Below are 13,642 nucleotides of genomic sequence, written 5' to 3' on the forward strand. Positions count from 1 at the left end.
ACCCATCCGCAGAACTCTTTCATCTTGTGAAACTGAAACTCCGCCTATGGAACAATAACTACCACCCTGTCCCTCAGGCCCTCTACATGTAACAATTGATTAGATTTGTTGAGGGAGGCCTCAAGAGACACAGAGGGCTCTTCTCCAAAGAAATGGGCAACGGAACCGGACAGGGAAATCTGCTGGGGGCAGGACTGTGAGTGTCGGAGCAGAAAAGGAGGCGGGACCAGGGAAACAGGGCTTTCTAGCCTCTTGTCTGTCTGCCCAGCTCTATGTGCAGAGTCTCAGTGAAGGCATCTTCAATCGTTTTCTGGGCAGGAGTTTCCAGGCAGCAAGCCGTGGCCAGTGGAACTGGTGGAATTAGTATAGTGGGTGGCAAACAGCGCGCGCGCGAGAGAGAGAGAGAGAGAGAGAGAGAGAGAGAGAGAGAGAGAGAGAGAGAGAGAGAGAGAGAGGCAATAAATAGAGCAGAGTAGAAAGATAGAGGAGTGTTTTATAAAGTACGGCTATTTTGTTGTTGTAAAACTTTTATTCAAAAAGTATGTGTGTGTGGTATATATATATAGAGAGAGAGAAAGACAGTGACTGTTCTGTGTCATGATGTGAAATGTGTTTCTTGTTGTAGGCCACAGTCAAAAAAAGTTTGAAAAACCTACTGTAACCAAAACACCAAATTTTGGAGTTGGCCTCTCCCTCAACTAATACCCTCTCAGTCTAAGTGTTAGTAGGTTGTCACCATTTATTGAGCACCTACTATGCGCCAGGTGCTATGTTAGCAAAGAATGGGACTCTTGTCCTCCAGGGGCTCATGGGGTGGTTTTTAACCAACATCTGTTGATCTTACAGCTATGAAAGTCCTTTCTATGTCATTTCAATAATTTGGGGGTAATTCTCCAGCAATAGGGAGACCTGTCCTGGTAAGCAGCGATGGTCCAGCAGTGGCCCCCATGCTACGTGTGCCTTGGACAGCTTATCGGGTTTATCTTTTCAATTAAGATCTCATAAAACAGAGCCTGACTTCTTACTAGACCAGCTAAGCATAAACCTTAAGCTTTGAAGAATGCCACAATCCTGGGGAGCAAGTTATTAAAGAAAACAAACACCTTGGCATTCTGAGGTCCCTTGAAGAGAGAAACCATTAATTGGGTGTTTGTCCTGGGCCAAACCGGATTCTCAGCTGACCTGGAGAGCCGCGCAGAGCACTGCGAAGCCCGTGCAGGGCCCTCTGCTGTGCCCGGTGTGCAGGTTGTTATGGAAAGGGCACAAGCGACATAACAGAACACGAGGCCGTAGCCTTCATGTTTCCTTGTGTCCTGGGACCTGCAAGAACATCAACTCTAGATCCGTGTGATGCCTGTGAAGCTGTGGCATAGAAGCCAACGGTTCTCAGGCAGCCACGCTGAGCTGCAGGTCGCGTACACAGAATGAGGTGCTTTTAAAGACGCCAAGAGATACTGTCAGACTTCGGGGTCCTGGTGTGAGCATTGCCAACTTGTTCAGTGGGGTGTCAAGTAGGCTGCAAAAATATTAATACAAGAAAGTATGCCGTGACCACTGTGCCAAACCTTCCGTGCACAGATGAGAGGCTTCCTGGCACCACCTGTCTCTCTCTTCACGTGGCAGGTGCAGCATGTTGCCCAGCCCCTCATTATATTATAACCAACAACTAACTACTCTAGGATTCTGTCACTTGGAGAACCCCAAATTCTATCCCGGAGAATCTATACTGTTTTCAACACATGGCTGCACCTGCACAGAGATAGCCACCAGGGTTTCCATCTTGGTGCTTTGACATAGTGAAGTGTTCCATCCCCACTGGACGATCGTCACCCACTCACTCTCCGCCAGTGGAAGAGGGTTTCAGAGGTCACACGATCTGATCTTCCCTGTCTCGGCTTCTGACACTGACTGGCCAGAGAGCATGGCCTCTGAGGAAGGGGGTGTGGTGTGTGGTGTGTCCACAGCTCAGGGGGGCAATGGGGGCTAGATCCAGCTTGGGCTCCATCTGCCAACTCATCATCTAATTGGACAAAGGCATGCTATGGACTCGGGTGGCCCTGCTGATAGGGTTTCCAGCATTTCCTCCAAGGAGGGGAACCACATGCTTGGATCTGTGTTTGCATTGGCCCCATGCCAGATGGCGGCGTGGGGTTTCCTGACTGGGGAAGCAGGTGAGAGGGTTTGGGAAATCGTGCCTCCTGAGGAAGATCTTCACCGGCCCTCAGCAGCTTCTCGTAGGAGCGGTGTTAAGGAGGGCGGCGTGTCTCTGACATGTCCTCTCTCACACTTGGCTGGGAAGGGCAAGTCTCCTGAGAGGATGAATGTGGCCTTGGGAGAGGCTGCCCCTGGCAGCCAGGGCCCTGGGTTCCTGTGGTTCTGGATAAAACCACCCACAAATCATCCCGTGGTTTCCGACGTGTCTCTTGTGAGCCAAGGGTATGCCCGGACCTGTGCCTGGAGTGGCGACCCTGTGTCACCCATGAGGACCTCAGGGCTGGTACCCACCACACACTGAACTCCCAGCACCTTCCATCTCCACTCTACGTCCAGGCAGAGCCTGGAAATGCACACGCCGCAGCCAGACCCACTCTCCGTGTTGACATTTGGACTAGAACTCAGAGCTTCCGGCAGCAGGTTTAGTGACTGAGCGCACCCCTCCATGCTCCCTTCCAACTAGACCCTGCCCTGGACCACAGACCCCCTACCTCGCTCACCCCTCCCACAGCTCCCCCAGCTCCGGGCTTGGGGAGAGACCGGGGATGGGAAGTTCTGCCGCGGGTTGTGACCATCCCTGCTGAGTCATGCGGGCCCAGCTCCAGTTTCTGCAGATATTAAAGTAAGAGCTGCCCTGGATCCATGGAGTGCCTGATAGCAAAGAGGAGCTGATTAAACATATTTAAATAAAAACAACCAAGTTTCGAGGTGATGGGGCAACAGGTCCTATAAACGTTAGAAGATTGGTTTGGGTTTAATGGTAAGCTGTGGTTCATGACCAGGAAGCAACATCAGGAAGTGCTGAGGGCACTGATAGAGGCCAAGAGTCCATTTGGAAACTGGGAAAGTTAGAGCAGTCTTTCCATAGAATTGAGAGCCTCAAAAAATGTGATTGGGCCCTAGCCAGTTTGGCTCTGTGGATAGAGCGTTGGCCTGCAGACAGAAAGGAGGTCCCAGGTTCGATTCTGGTCAAGGGCACATGCCCGGGTTGCAGGCTCAATCCCCAGTTAGGGGGTGTGCAGGAGGCAGCCAGTCAATGTTTCTCTCTCATCACTGATGTTTCTATCTCTCTCTCTCTCTCTCCCTTCCTCTCTGAAATAAATAAAAACATATTTTTTTAAGAAGTGTGATGGGGATCCAGCACATGTGGCTCAGTGGTAGAGCATCGACCTATGAACCAGGAGGTCCCGGGTTTGATTGTCAATCAAGGCTCCTGCCCAGGTTGCTGGCTCAATTTCCAGTGGGGGGCTTGCAGGAGGCAGCTTATCAATGATTCTCTCTCATCATGGATGTTTCTGTGTCTCTCTCCCTCTCCCTTCCTCTTTGAAACCAATAAAAATATATTTATAAAAAAAACTAGTGGCCCAGTGCATGGATTCATGCATATTGAAAGGAAATTAATTAGAAGAAATATTTTAATATCACTATTCGCCCTTTCTCTATGATAGAAGTATCAACCAAATTAACAATTGACAATGACAGATTGAAACACATGCGTGCAATTGGCACCAGTGAGAGCTTTATATGTATTACACATGCATGAATCAACTTAGCCTTTTATAGATATAGAATAAACTTGCTTAATTAGACCTGCTTTCTGATTTAGCTAAACTTTTTCCAGCCCAGTGAAGCTCCCCAACTTCTCTTTCAGGTAATTGTCAGCAACACAGCAGTAAATATCAATACAAAGCAGATTATTATTGTATATCACGCAGGAAGAACAAAGGGTAAAATATTTAACTGCAGCAGTGTTTGACTATAGTCTGTGCAGTGAGAAAACCTGAAGTCATTTTCAAGGTCCACCATTTCTTACTTCTTTCAGTCGGGTCAAGTTTCTAAACTTTCTAAATCTCCATTTTCTGGCTAATGAAAATAGGATTCCACTGAGTCTCCTATTTACATACTCCAGGACTTCTGTGAGGATCAAATGAGATGAGGCACAGGAAAACGCTTCGCAGACATTTGGTTAAAGTGTGAAATGTTTGCACCTGGCTATAAAGCAAGTCATGTTCCTGGGCTGAAGAAACTCCAAGGAGGCTAGTCACTAGGGAGAGGAAGTCAGGCATTGCTATGTGGCATCATTACCCGGCGGCCACAGCAACCATTTTTGGGCTGGGCTGGGCTGTGGGCCGCATTTTGTGCCATGGGGTCTTGGCAGCGTTGGCTGCGATTTGGTGGGCTGTCATTCCGGGGTGGTGGCGGGGCCTGTGTCCCACTTGGGGGAAGCCAAGTGTTGCTTTGTTAGCACCAGGTCTGCAGTGCTAAAATTTCTTTGTAAATGGCCGGTGCACGTCACAGCAGCTCCTGTGTTGAGCTTCTGCGCCCTGGTGGTCAGTGCATATCATAGCAACCGGGCAGACAGTCGGAGGGACACTTAGCATATTAGCCTTTTATATGTATAGATGTGATGGGGACATGTTGTAAGAACTGCCACCCTGGGTCTGACCCACAGTCTGTCCAGCTCAGTGTTCTGGAGTTTGAAAAAATAATCATTTCATTCAGCAACTTCTGAATTCAAGTATTTGTCCAATAGCAACATATGTCCAGGAGTTCCCTGTGGTGTTCCCACTTCCAGCCAGTATACTCTATCAATTCCTCATGGGTGCGTAGAGCTCACATCACCCTCCCACATCACCAGGTCGGTGGGGCCCATATGCATCAAGTGTGAATTTGTGAGCAAACATGGGTTCTCACAACAGAAAGTGAAGCCATGCATTATTTAAGTTCCTTTTCACCTAACGTAGCAAACTAATATGCTGAAGTGTTTTCTGTATCACAAGGGACCATTTGGGAGAAGCTTGCATGGAGTAAGCGGTTAATGTTTACTGAGTGAATGCATAAGAAAGCTGAGTAGCGGAACACCTACATAAACATGGCTTATTGGAGGGGAGGCGGCCTGGTGTCGCAAGGAGAAATCACGCCTCACTAATCTTGAGTTCTTTCAGCAGATAAATAAGCAGATGGATAAGAGGGAACCACAGAACCCAATTTGATTTGACTTTCAAAAGCCTGGGAGAAAAATCCCACTCTAAGATGGTTTTTTAAAAATGGAGTCACTAAGGATTGTTTTGCCATCAATATGGAATTGGCTGAAAGTCTGTAAACAAAGCTAGAGAAGTGGCTGTGTCCCCAGATGGAAAAGTACAAACATTGGCATTTCCTAGAGCTCTCATCTTTGATGGGTCTTCTTCCATGTTTATGAAGAGGAGAAGTGAAAGCGTATATTGACTTGCAGGTTCAGGTAACACCTAGGACTTCTAGGGAGAGTGTCAAGTTGATGGGGATTCAGTTCAGTTTGAACAAGGACATACTGGATACTGAATAGTCGTTATGTGCTTGGGCCATGGGGTACAAACAGTAGTACAAGCCTTAAAGAGCTAATGATCAAATTAGGGTGAAAGCCATACGTTCATGTACTGTAAGTAGTAGGGGGCACAGAGGCTCAGTTGTGAAATTGAGCGACGCTGATGATAAGCGTTATAAGAGTTGAGAGAAGGAGAAAAGTAGGGAAGGCTTCATGGAGGAGGCAGAATTGGAGGACAGCCTGGAAGATTAGCTAGGGATTGGACAGATGCCAAGAGGTGGAGGTCTTCCTATTAATAGCAGCTAGTGCTCATTGAGTGCTTGTCTTGCCTGCATGTAAGTGTGATTTATATGTGTGATCTCATTTAGCCTTCACCAGCCCAAAGGTAGATCATCTCCCCACCTTCCAAAGGAGGAAGGAGAGGCTTAAAGGAGTTAAGTAATTTTCTTAAGTTCACATCACTGGTAAATGCAAAACCCACTGTTATACTGCCTCCAATTCTAGTGGGAGTGTCAGCACGAGCAAAGGCCCTGGGGCAGGGCTTTCCAAAGGAGGTTACCGAGAGAATGGAGAGACTGGTCCTGCTGGAGTGACAGCTTGTATTGGGAGTAGTGAGAGGTGAGATTGGAGGATATGAAATGTATCTAAAGTATAGAGGCCCTTACATCCCATCGGGGGAACTTGAACTTCATCCTGAGGACACTGTGTTGAGTGCAAGAAGGAAATTAGAACCATATTCTGAATCTGGGGCTTGTAAACCTTAGTCTGGGGTTGAGAAAAATTAGAGAGGACAGACAAATGATTTAGAGGAGAAGTGGACTGAAGGTGGGGCAAATTTGTTGGTGCACACTGCTTGCATGTGTATGTTGAGTGAATGTCTGCTCCTAATATATCAATTAGAGGGCAGCCCTCTTCCAAGTCAGCCGTCAGGATCTTGGTAACATCTGGGTGTCACATGAAACAATAGGGAGGCACGTGGCTGCCACGTCCCATCTCACTGCTTAGGAGCTAGGGGTACTCAAGAACCGTGGCAGGCTCTCGGAGTGCCTTCGCTGCCTGCTGAGACACAGCTTGGGGTCTGGGCCCTGTGACTCACTGGCTTCCGCCACTTCTATAATCAACACTCTTTGAGCAAAAACCAACAACTGCATTTACTATCAGGCACAGTCTCTCAGAGTCCAACGCCACAGAAGACCTTGAGCTTGAACAGGGGAACAGCAATATAATGTTCGGGGAAGAGACCCTAGAGGCAGCATAGTGAACTTCGGCAGGTCCTTCAGCCATCCCTCCAGCCACCTTCCAGTGGCCATGCGGCGTCTGGAACTGGGCATGAAGCTCGGGGCTGGACAATGAGCATGTTTGGGTGAGCAGCCAATGACTCAGTGAAACGTTGACAATCCAGAAATGTCCCCTGAGGCAACTGTCATAGTTGTGGCAGGAAAAAGCGCCCTGGACTTGAGTTGGGAGAGGGCATGTGAATCCCTGCTCTTCCTACTAGTCATGTGACCAGGGTAGTCACTTCATCAGGTCTTAGTCCCTTTGTCTGTTCAATAGAGATGATAATTGTACCAATCTCATTAGTTCTTATGAAATTTAATGAGAACAAAACACTCTGGGTGGCTCAACCAGCACAGAACACAGGGGGGCTATGCAACTTTCTTTAAGATTCAACCCCCGAGATCTCCCATCTAATAAGTCTTCTTCTGTCCCCATCCTGGGTGTCACAGTGTTTTCGACAGCAGTACACTCACCCTACCATAGTGTACTGGTCCCTCTGCCTGTTGGCCTCTGTCCCTAGACCTTCAGCTCCTTGAGGACAAGGCTGAGTCTTCTATCTCTTTATGACCAGCACCCAGACAGTGCCTGGCATATGGCAAAAGTTTGCCAAATAACCAACAAGAGTGACTACATTACCAACTATCCACATAAGAATGGGAGATGAGTTTAATTTGACAAAAAAAAAAAAAAAAAAAAAGTTGGCACATAGTGATTCTCTGAAGTCTCACAAACAAGTTTTTTTTCACTTTAGACTCATTTTAAGAACCAACATAAATGCTATTGGTCTTCTCTGCTAGAATTCTTATTTCCCCACTTTTGGAAAATATGGACTACTCTGACCTCTGCCATTCTCTGTCACCTCTTCCATTCCTTGGGATTTCTCATCAAAGATAAAAAGTAGGAAATATGCTTTTTAAAAAGATGGAGTATGTACATCCTTTACTGGGTCGGAGACTTGAACTGACATAAAGGGGTCACTTACAGGCTCCTCCTGCTATCTGGGGACAAATTTCCCTCTTAACGTTGCTTGTCTTTTCTTTCCAGCCTCAAGAATTTCATACTCTCTGGGAAAGATATCAGCACAAGAGGCTCAAAATTTTGCTTTTTTTCTGTCATTTATTAACCTTGCTGGGTCTTCCTCAGTCACTTGACCTGTGCCCTCTAGATTCCTCTAGCTTTGAACAACCCTCCTGGTTTTAGCATTTTTATAACCACAACTTCTCTTGCTCTTTAGCTGTCTTGAAGCATTTCTTAAAGGTAAATTCCATTCTTTTTCCACCAGTCCTGTACATCTCTTTTGAAAACCTGAATTCACTGGGGAGCTCAATTTTGAGTTGAGCTGATCTAAACCTGATAAGAGACCCAATCATGACTCTATTAGATGTGATGTGCAGTCCTTGCATCTGAGAACAATCCCCCACCCATCCATATGCAGAAAGAAAACTACATACCATTCTGTTGGTAAAATTACTGAAGTTCTCAACCAACACCTGCTTGATCATGTCCGGCTCTGAGATAACGATAAACATCCGACGGCCGAGATAGTACCTGGGAGAATAAAAGAATTAGTTTAAAATATGTTGTGTCTGTCTATCCATTTATCCTTTCATAAAAGAGTTCGTAGTGGCTTGGCAGAAGGATAAAAGATAAACAGGCAGTAAAGGTGCGGAGTAGAGGAGGGCGTGCACGAGCTCATCCTGAGGAGCAGTGCAGCCGAGATGATCGAACTAGCATTCCACAGACATTTATAGAACCCTGCCGTGCCCGTCCCTGGAGACTCCCTGCATCCAGGGAGCTCATAGCCTGATAGAAAAGATAGATCTGTAAGTTTAAACACCTTAAGAAGGAATCCGTAAGATCCAGCGGTAAGACCAAGAAGAAAATGGTGGAGGTCAGTATTGTCCACATTATTCAAAAGTGGAGAGAGAGAGTCATTCTAGAAAAAAAAAAAAAGATTCTTGGAAAAAGTCTGAAGTGAATTAATAAGGATTTGTGAGAATTCAGGAAAGATTAAACCTGCAGGGGAAGGGCTGAACATCTGGTTACCACATCTGCATATGAAGGAACTCCACAGATACTTGGACGTTAACGAAGAAATGAGGGCAAGGACTGGTCAGTCAGCTGGTGCTAATGCATTCTAACTGGAGGCAGTGCTTACAAATATGCCTTGTTGTGTTTATTTATTAAAGTGCCGAGGAGACAAAAGCAACCAAGAGCCAGTCACAGCCTTCACATTTAATGGTGAAAGAATGAATACTTTCTCTTGAGATTGGGAACAAGGCAAGGATATTTAACATAGTGCTGGAACTCCTAGCAAGTGCACCACGGCAAGTAAATTAAAAGCATATAGATTGCAAAGAAATTAATGCAATTGTCCCTATTTTCAGATGACATAAAAAAACCCTGAACTAATAAATGAGTTCAACAAGGTTGCAGAATTCAAGATCAACACATATACAAATGCAAAATCAGTATAGCATTTCTGTATACTAGCAATGAACATGGGGAAACCAAAGTTGAAATACGATACCATTTACAATGCATATTAAAAAAATCAAAGAAGACCTAAATAAATGGAGAGATAAATAATGTTCATGGATTGGAAGACTCCACACTGTAAAGATGTCAATTCTCTCAAAACTGGTCCATAGGTTTAATGCAATTCCTATCAAAATCATAGTGAGAACTTTTTTTAGGCACAGGCAAGCTTATTTTAAAACTTATATGGAAAGGCAAAGTTGTTAAAATAACTAAATCAATTTTGAAGAAGAAGAATGAAGTGGGAGGATTCCATCTACCAGATTCCAAGGCTTGACTACAGTAGTCAAGACTGGGTGGTATTGGCAGAAAAGTAGACACATAGGTGAATGGAACAGAGTAGAAAACCCAGAAGTACAACCATACAAATATCCTCAATCGATTTTAGACAAAGATACAAAAGCAAAGCCTTTTCAGCAAGTAGTGCTGGGGCAATTGGACATACACTGGCCAAACAATGACCTCACACTGCATACAAAAAATTACTTCAAAATGGATTAAAGACTTACATGTAAAACATAAAACTTTTAGAAAACAATAGGAGACAATTTTGGGGATTTAGGAGGCAAATAGTTCTTAGATTTGACACCCAAAGTACAACCTATCACAGACAAAAATTAATGAAACGGACTTCATCCAACAAAAATATGTTTTGCTCCCTAAAAGACCTTGTTTTAATGAAAATGTAATCTTCAGGCTGGGAGAATTTTTTTCCAACGATATATTTGACAAAGAATTTGCATCTAGAGTACATATTCTATAAAAAAGTGGACAAATGTTTCACCAAAGAGGATATGCAGATGCCAAGTAAGCACATGAAAAGATGCTCACTACCATTAGCCATTTGGGAAATGCTAATTAAAACCACAGTGAGCTGTTACTACACATCTATCGGAATGGCTAAGATAAAGTGATACTATCAAATGCTGACGAGCAGGTGGAGAATCTGGATCACGCCTACATTGGTGGTGGGAATGGAAAATGGTACAGCCACTTTGGAAAACATTTTGGCGGTTTCTTAACAACTAAACATGCACTCACTATATGACCCAGCCATCGCACCCGGGTATTTATCCCAGAGAAATGAAGACTTACGTTCACACAGAAAACATGGACATGGATGTTCATAGCAGCTTCATTTGTAATAGACAAAAACTGAAAGCAAATCAAATGTTCTTCGGCAGATGGATGGCTGAACAAGCAGTGCTACCTCCATGCAATGGAATACTACGCTGTAAGAAAAGGCCCCAAACTATTAACACTTACACTGATTTGGGTGGATCTCAAGGGAGTTGTGTGAGTGAAAAAAAGCCATTCTAGAAAGAGTTCGTATATATTTTTAATTCTCATACTTATTTTTAAAAAATCTTTTATAATCTCTGCCCCTGCTTTTGAGGGAAAAATTTCATATTATATGATTCCACTTGTATAACATTTCCCCCCTGAGTTTTTTAAATTTTATTTGTATTGTTGTGAGTATTACAGTTGTCCCCTATTATTCCCTCTTTGCTCCCCTCCACCTGGCTCCTGCCCCACCCCAGGCCTTCATCACACTATTGTCTGTCCATGGGCCATACATATATGCATATAAGTTCTTTGGTTAATCTCTTCCTGGCTCCACCTCCCCTTTCCCTCTGAGATTCTGCAATCTGCTCTATGCCTCTATGTCTCTGGATCTATTTTGTTCATCTGTTTATTTTGTTTATTAGATTTCACATATAAGTGAGATCATGTGATACTTGTCTTTCTCTGACCGGCTTATTTTGCTTAGCATAATACTTTCCAGATCCCTCTATGGTGTCGCCAAGGGAGATCATTCTTAAAATATATATATATATTTTATAAAAAATATATATATAATATATATATATACATATAATATATATATAATATAATACATATATATTATATATACAATTTCAGAGAGGAATGGAGAGGGAGATAGAGAGAGAAACATTAATAATGAGAGAGAATCATTAATTGGCTGCCTCCTGCACCTCCACATTGGGGATCACGCCCACAACCCAGGCATGTGTCCTGACTGGGAATCGAACAGTGACCTCCTGGTTCACAGGTTGATGCTCAACCACTGAGCCCCGCTGGCCAGGTGAGATCCTTCTTTTTGTACAGCTGCACACTACTTTATGGTGTAAATGTACCACAGTTTTTTCATTTTTGAAATAATAAAATTATAGAGATTGGAGCAGGGATTAGTAGTTGCCAGAGGTGAGAGAAGGGATGGTGAAGGGTTGGTGTGGCTATAAAGGGTAGCACTAGAGAGCCTTGTGGTGACGGGACAGTTCTGTACATTGGCTGCGGTGGCGGTTACACAAACTTACACACGTGATGTACTTGCATAAAATACTATTCTCTCTCTCTCTCTCTCTCTCTCTCTCTCTCTCTCTCTCTCCCTCTCTTGTTCACACACACACACACACACACACACACACACACACACACACACACGTGCATATAAACCTAATACAATCCGAATAAGCATTGTGGATTATACCAATGTCAAATTCCTGGTTTCGATAATGTACTCCAATTCCCCACTGGGGGAAACTGGACAAAGGGTCCCTGGGACCTCTCTGTACATTTTGTTTTACAACTTTTTGGGAATCTATAACTGTCTCAAAATAAAAATTATTTTTAGGAAAGTCACTTGGGAGCTTAATAGACTATAGAGTTATAGCTCTGCTCTTCACTGAGTCGGATCTGGCAGGCCTGGGTGGGGCCCAAGCAAATGCATTTTAACAGGCTCTTGAGGTTCTGATGGCTCCACCCCGAGGAACACTGTCCGAGGGCAGTGGCTAGTCAAAACCATCTGTCCAGCATTCAGAAAACAAGGCCGCCTGACCCTGCCCAGACCCACCTGACCACGTCTCTGGAGTGGGACCCAGTCTCTTCTCATGTTAACAGGTTCCCCAGGGGATCCTGATGTGATAACAATAACCAGTTTGGGGTCCAAACCCCAAATAAAAAGCCCTGCTCTATATCTAACCAAAGTTCACACCATTCCTGTTTCCCTGCATTCTTAGTTCTACAAGGAAAACATTTACACTAGGGTGCAAGCATATTTTAGTAATACTATATTTGTATTGATTTAGTTATTGCCAAATAATTTTACACATAGTCTGGATTTTCAAAAACCCAAAATAACACTCCTACATTCAAAGGGAAGTTGTCCTCCCTGGTGGGCATCTTGGGAGTCTTTATGTGTTTTTCTTGCAATATTGCTAATGCTAAAAACCATTTTGTCACAATGCCTTTAGAATTGCTTCAGAGCTGGTTTATGAACCTCCTGAGAAAACTGGCCCCATTTTACATGTAAATTGTGTAATCTTGTGAATTTATATTTATACAAACGCTCATCTGTAGTTTGAGGAGCTCCTGGAAAGATCTTGAAAAGAAAAACATGTAAATGAAGCTCATTTCTCAGGGCTTCCTTTGCAGTTTCTGGGATGGCTCCACTGTTTTGTCTGCCCAGCTTTCCTCGAGGTAGCACCTCCCCCTTCCAGGCAGCTCTGGAGCTGCTGCCAGTGATAGCACTCTGTCCCTCTGGGCATGAGAATGGACTCACCATCTAGGCATGGCCTATCCTAGTACCTCATCTCCTTGGCAACAGTGACTGGTCCACAGGGTTGACACATGACCTAGTCCGGGCCAGTCAGAATCCTTCAGTGTGATGAGTGCATGGAGGCTGGGGCGAACACTGTCTTTCCCCTGGTGCTGCTGAACGGAATATATTAATTTAGGGCTCTTGGTGGTCATCTTTCTGCCCCGGGGCAAGAACCCTCTGCAGAAGCTGCTAAGAGACGAGCAGAGGTCTGAGGTGAACAGAGAGTGCTGAGTTAGTTCATACAACGTTTGGCTGAAGGCCTTTGGCCTCCTGCAGTCTTCCTTGGGTCCTTCAAGCTCACTTTCATTTGTACTTAAGTTCATTTGAGTTGGGTTCCGTGCTTGTAATCCTGAAGTCCTAACAAATATGGTGCCCCCTTTCTTCTCAACCCTGTGAATGCCGATGTCATTCTGCCCCTCAAAATGGGCTTCCCCAGAGGGCCTGCCCTCAGCTGTGTGCAGGCGAATGAATGGCTGGCGGCTGCTTCCTGAGGTGCGGGTGGGGGTGCATTGCAAAACAATGGGCACTGGAGCCCAGGAGGCTGGGTCAGGATTCCCCAGCTCAGGAAACCGTCCCAGGCAAACTCTGTAAACACCCCTCACTTCAGCCTCCTTGTCCCTGAAATATGGGAGTGAAACTGGGACTCTGCAGTTGGCTTCAGTAGCTTTAAATCCTGCAGTTCCTAT

General features: G+C 44.9%; 1 protein-coding gene across 1 annotated transcript in view; it reads right to left on the reverse strand.

Annotated features, from left to right (window-relative positions):
* Nucleotides 1-13,642, reverse strand: part of TBXAS1 (thromboxane A synthase 1) — a 155,767-nt gene that overhangs the window by 68,701 nt on the left and 73,424 nt on the right. Inside the window, exon 5 of the mRNA XM_036328564.1 lies at nucleotides 8,248-8,344. Within this exon, the coding sequence (XP_036184457.1) occupies nucleotides 8,248-8,344 (97 nt within the window). The remainder of the gene's footprint in view (nucleotides 1-8,247; nucleotides 8,345-13,642) is intronic.

This window comes from Myotis myotis, unplaced genomic scaffold, assembly GCF_014108235.1.
Source record: "Myotis myotis isolate mMyoMyo1 unplaced genomic scaffold, mMyoMyo1.p scaffold_m19_p_11, whole genome shotgun sequence".
NCBI classification, from domain to species: Eukaryota; Metazoa; Chordata; class Mammalia; order Chiroptera; family Vespertilionidae; genus Myotis; species Myotis myotis.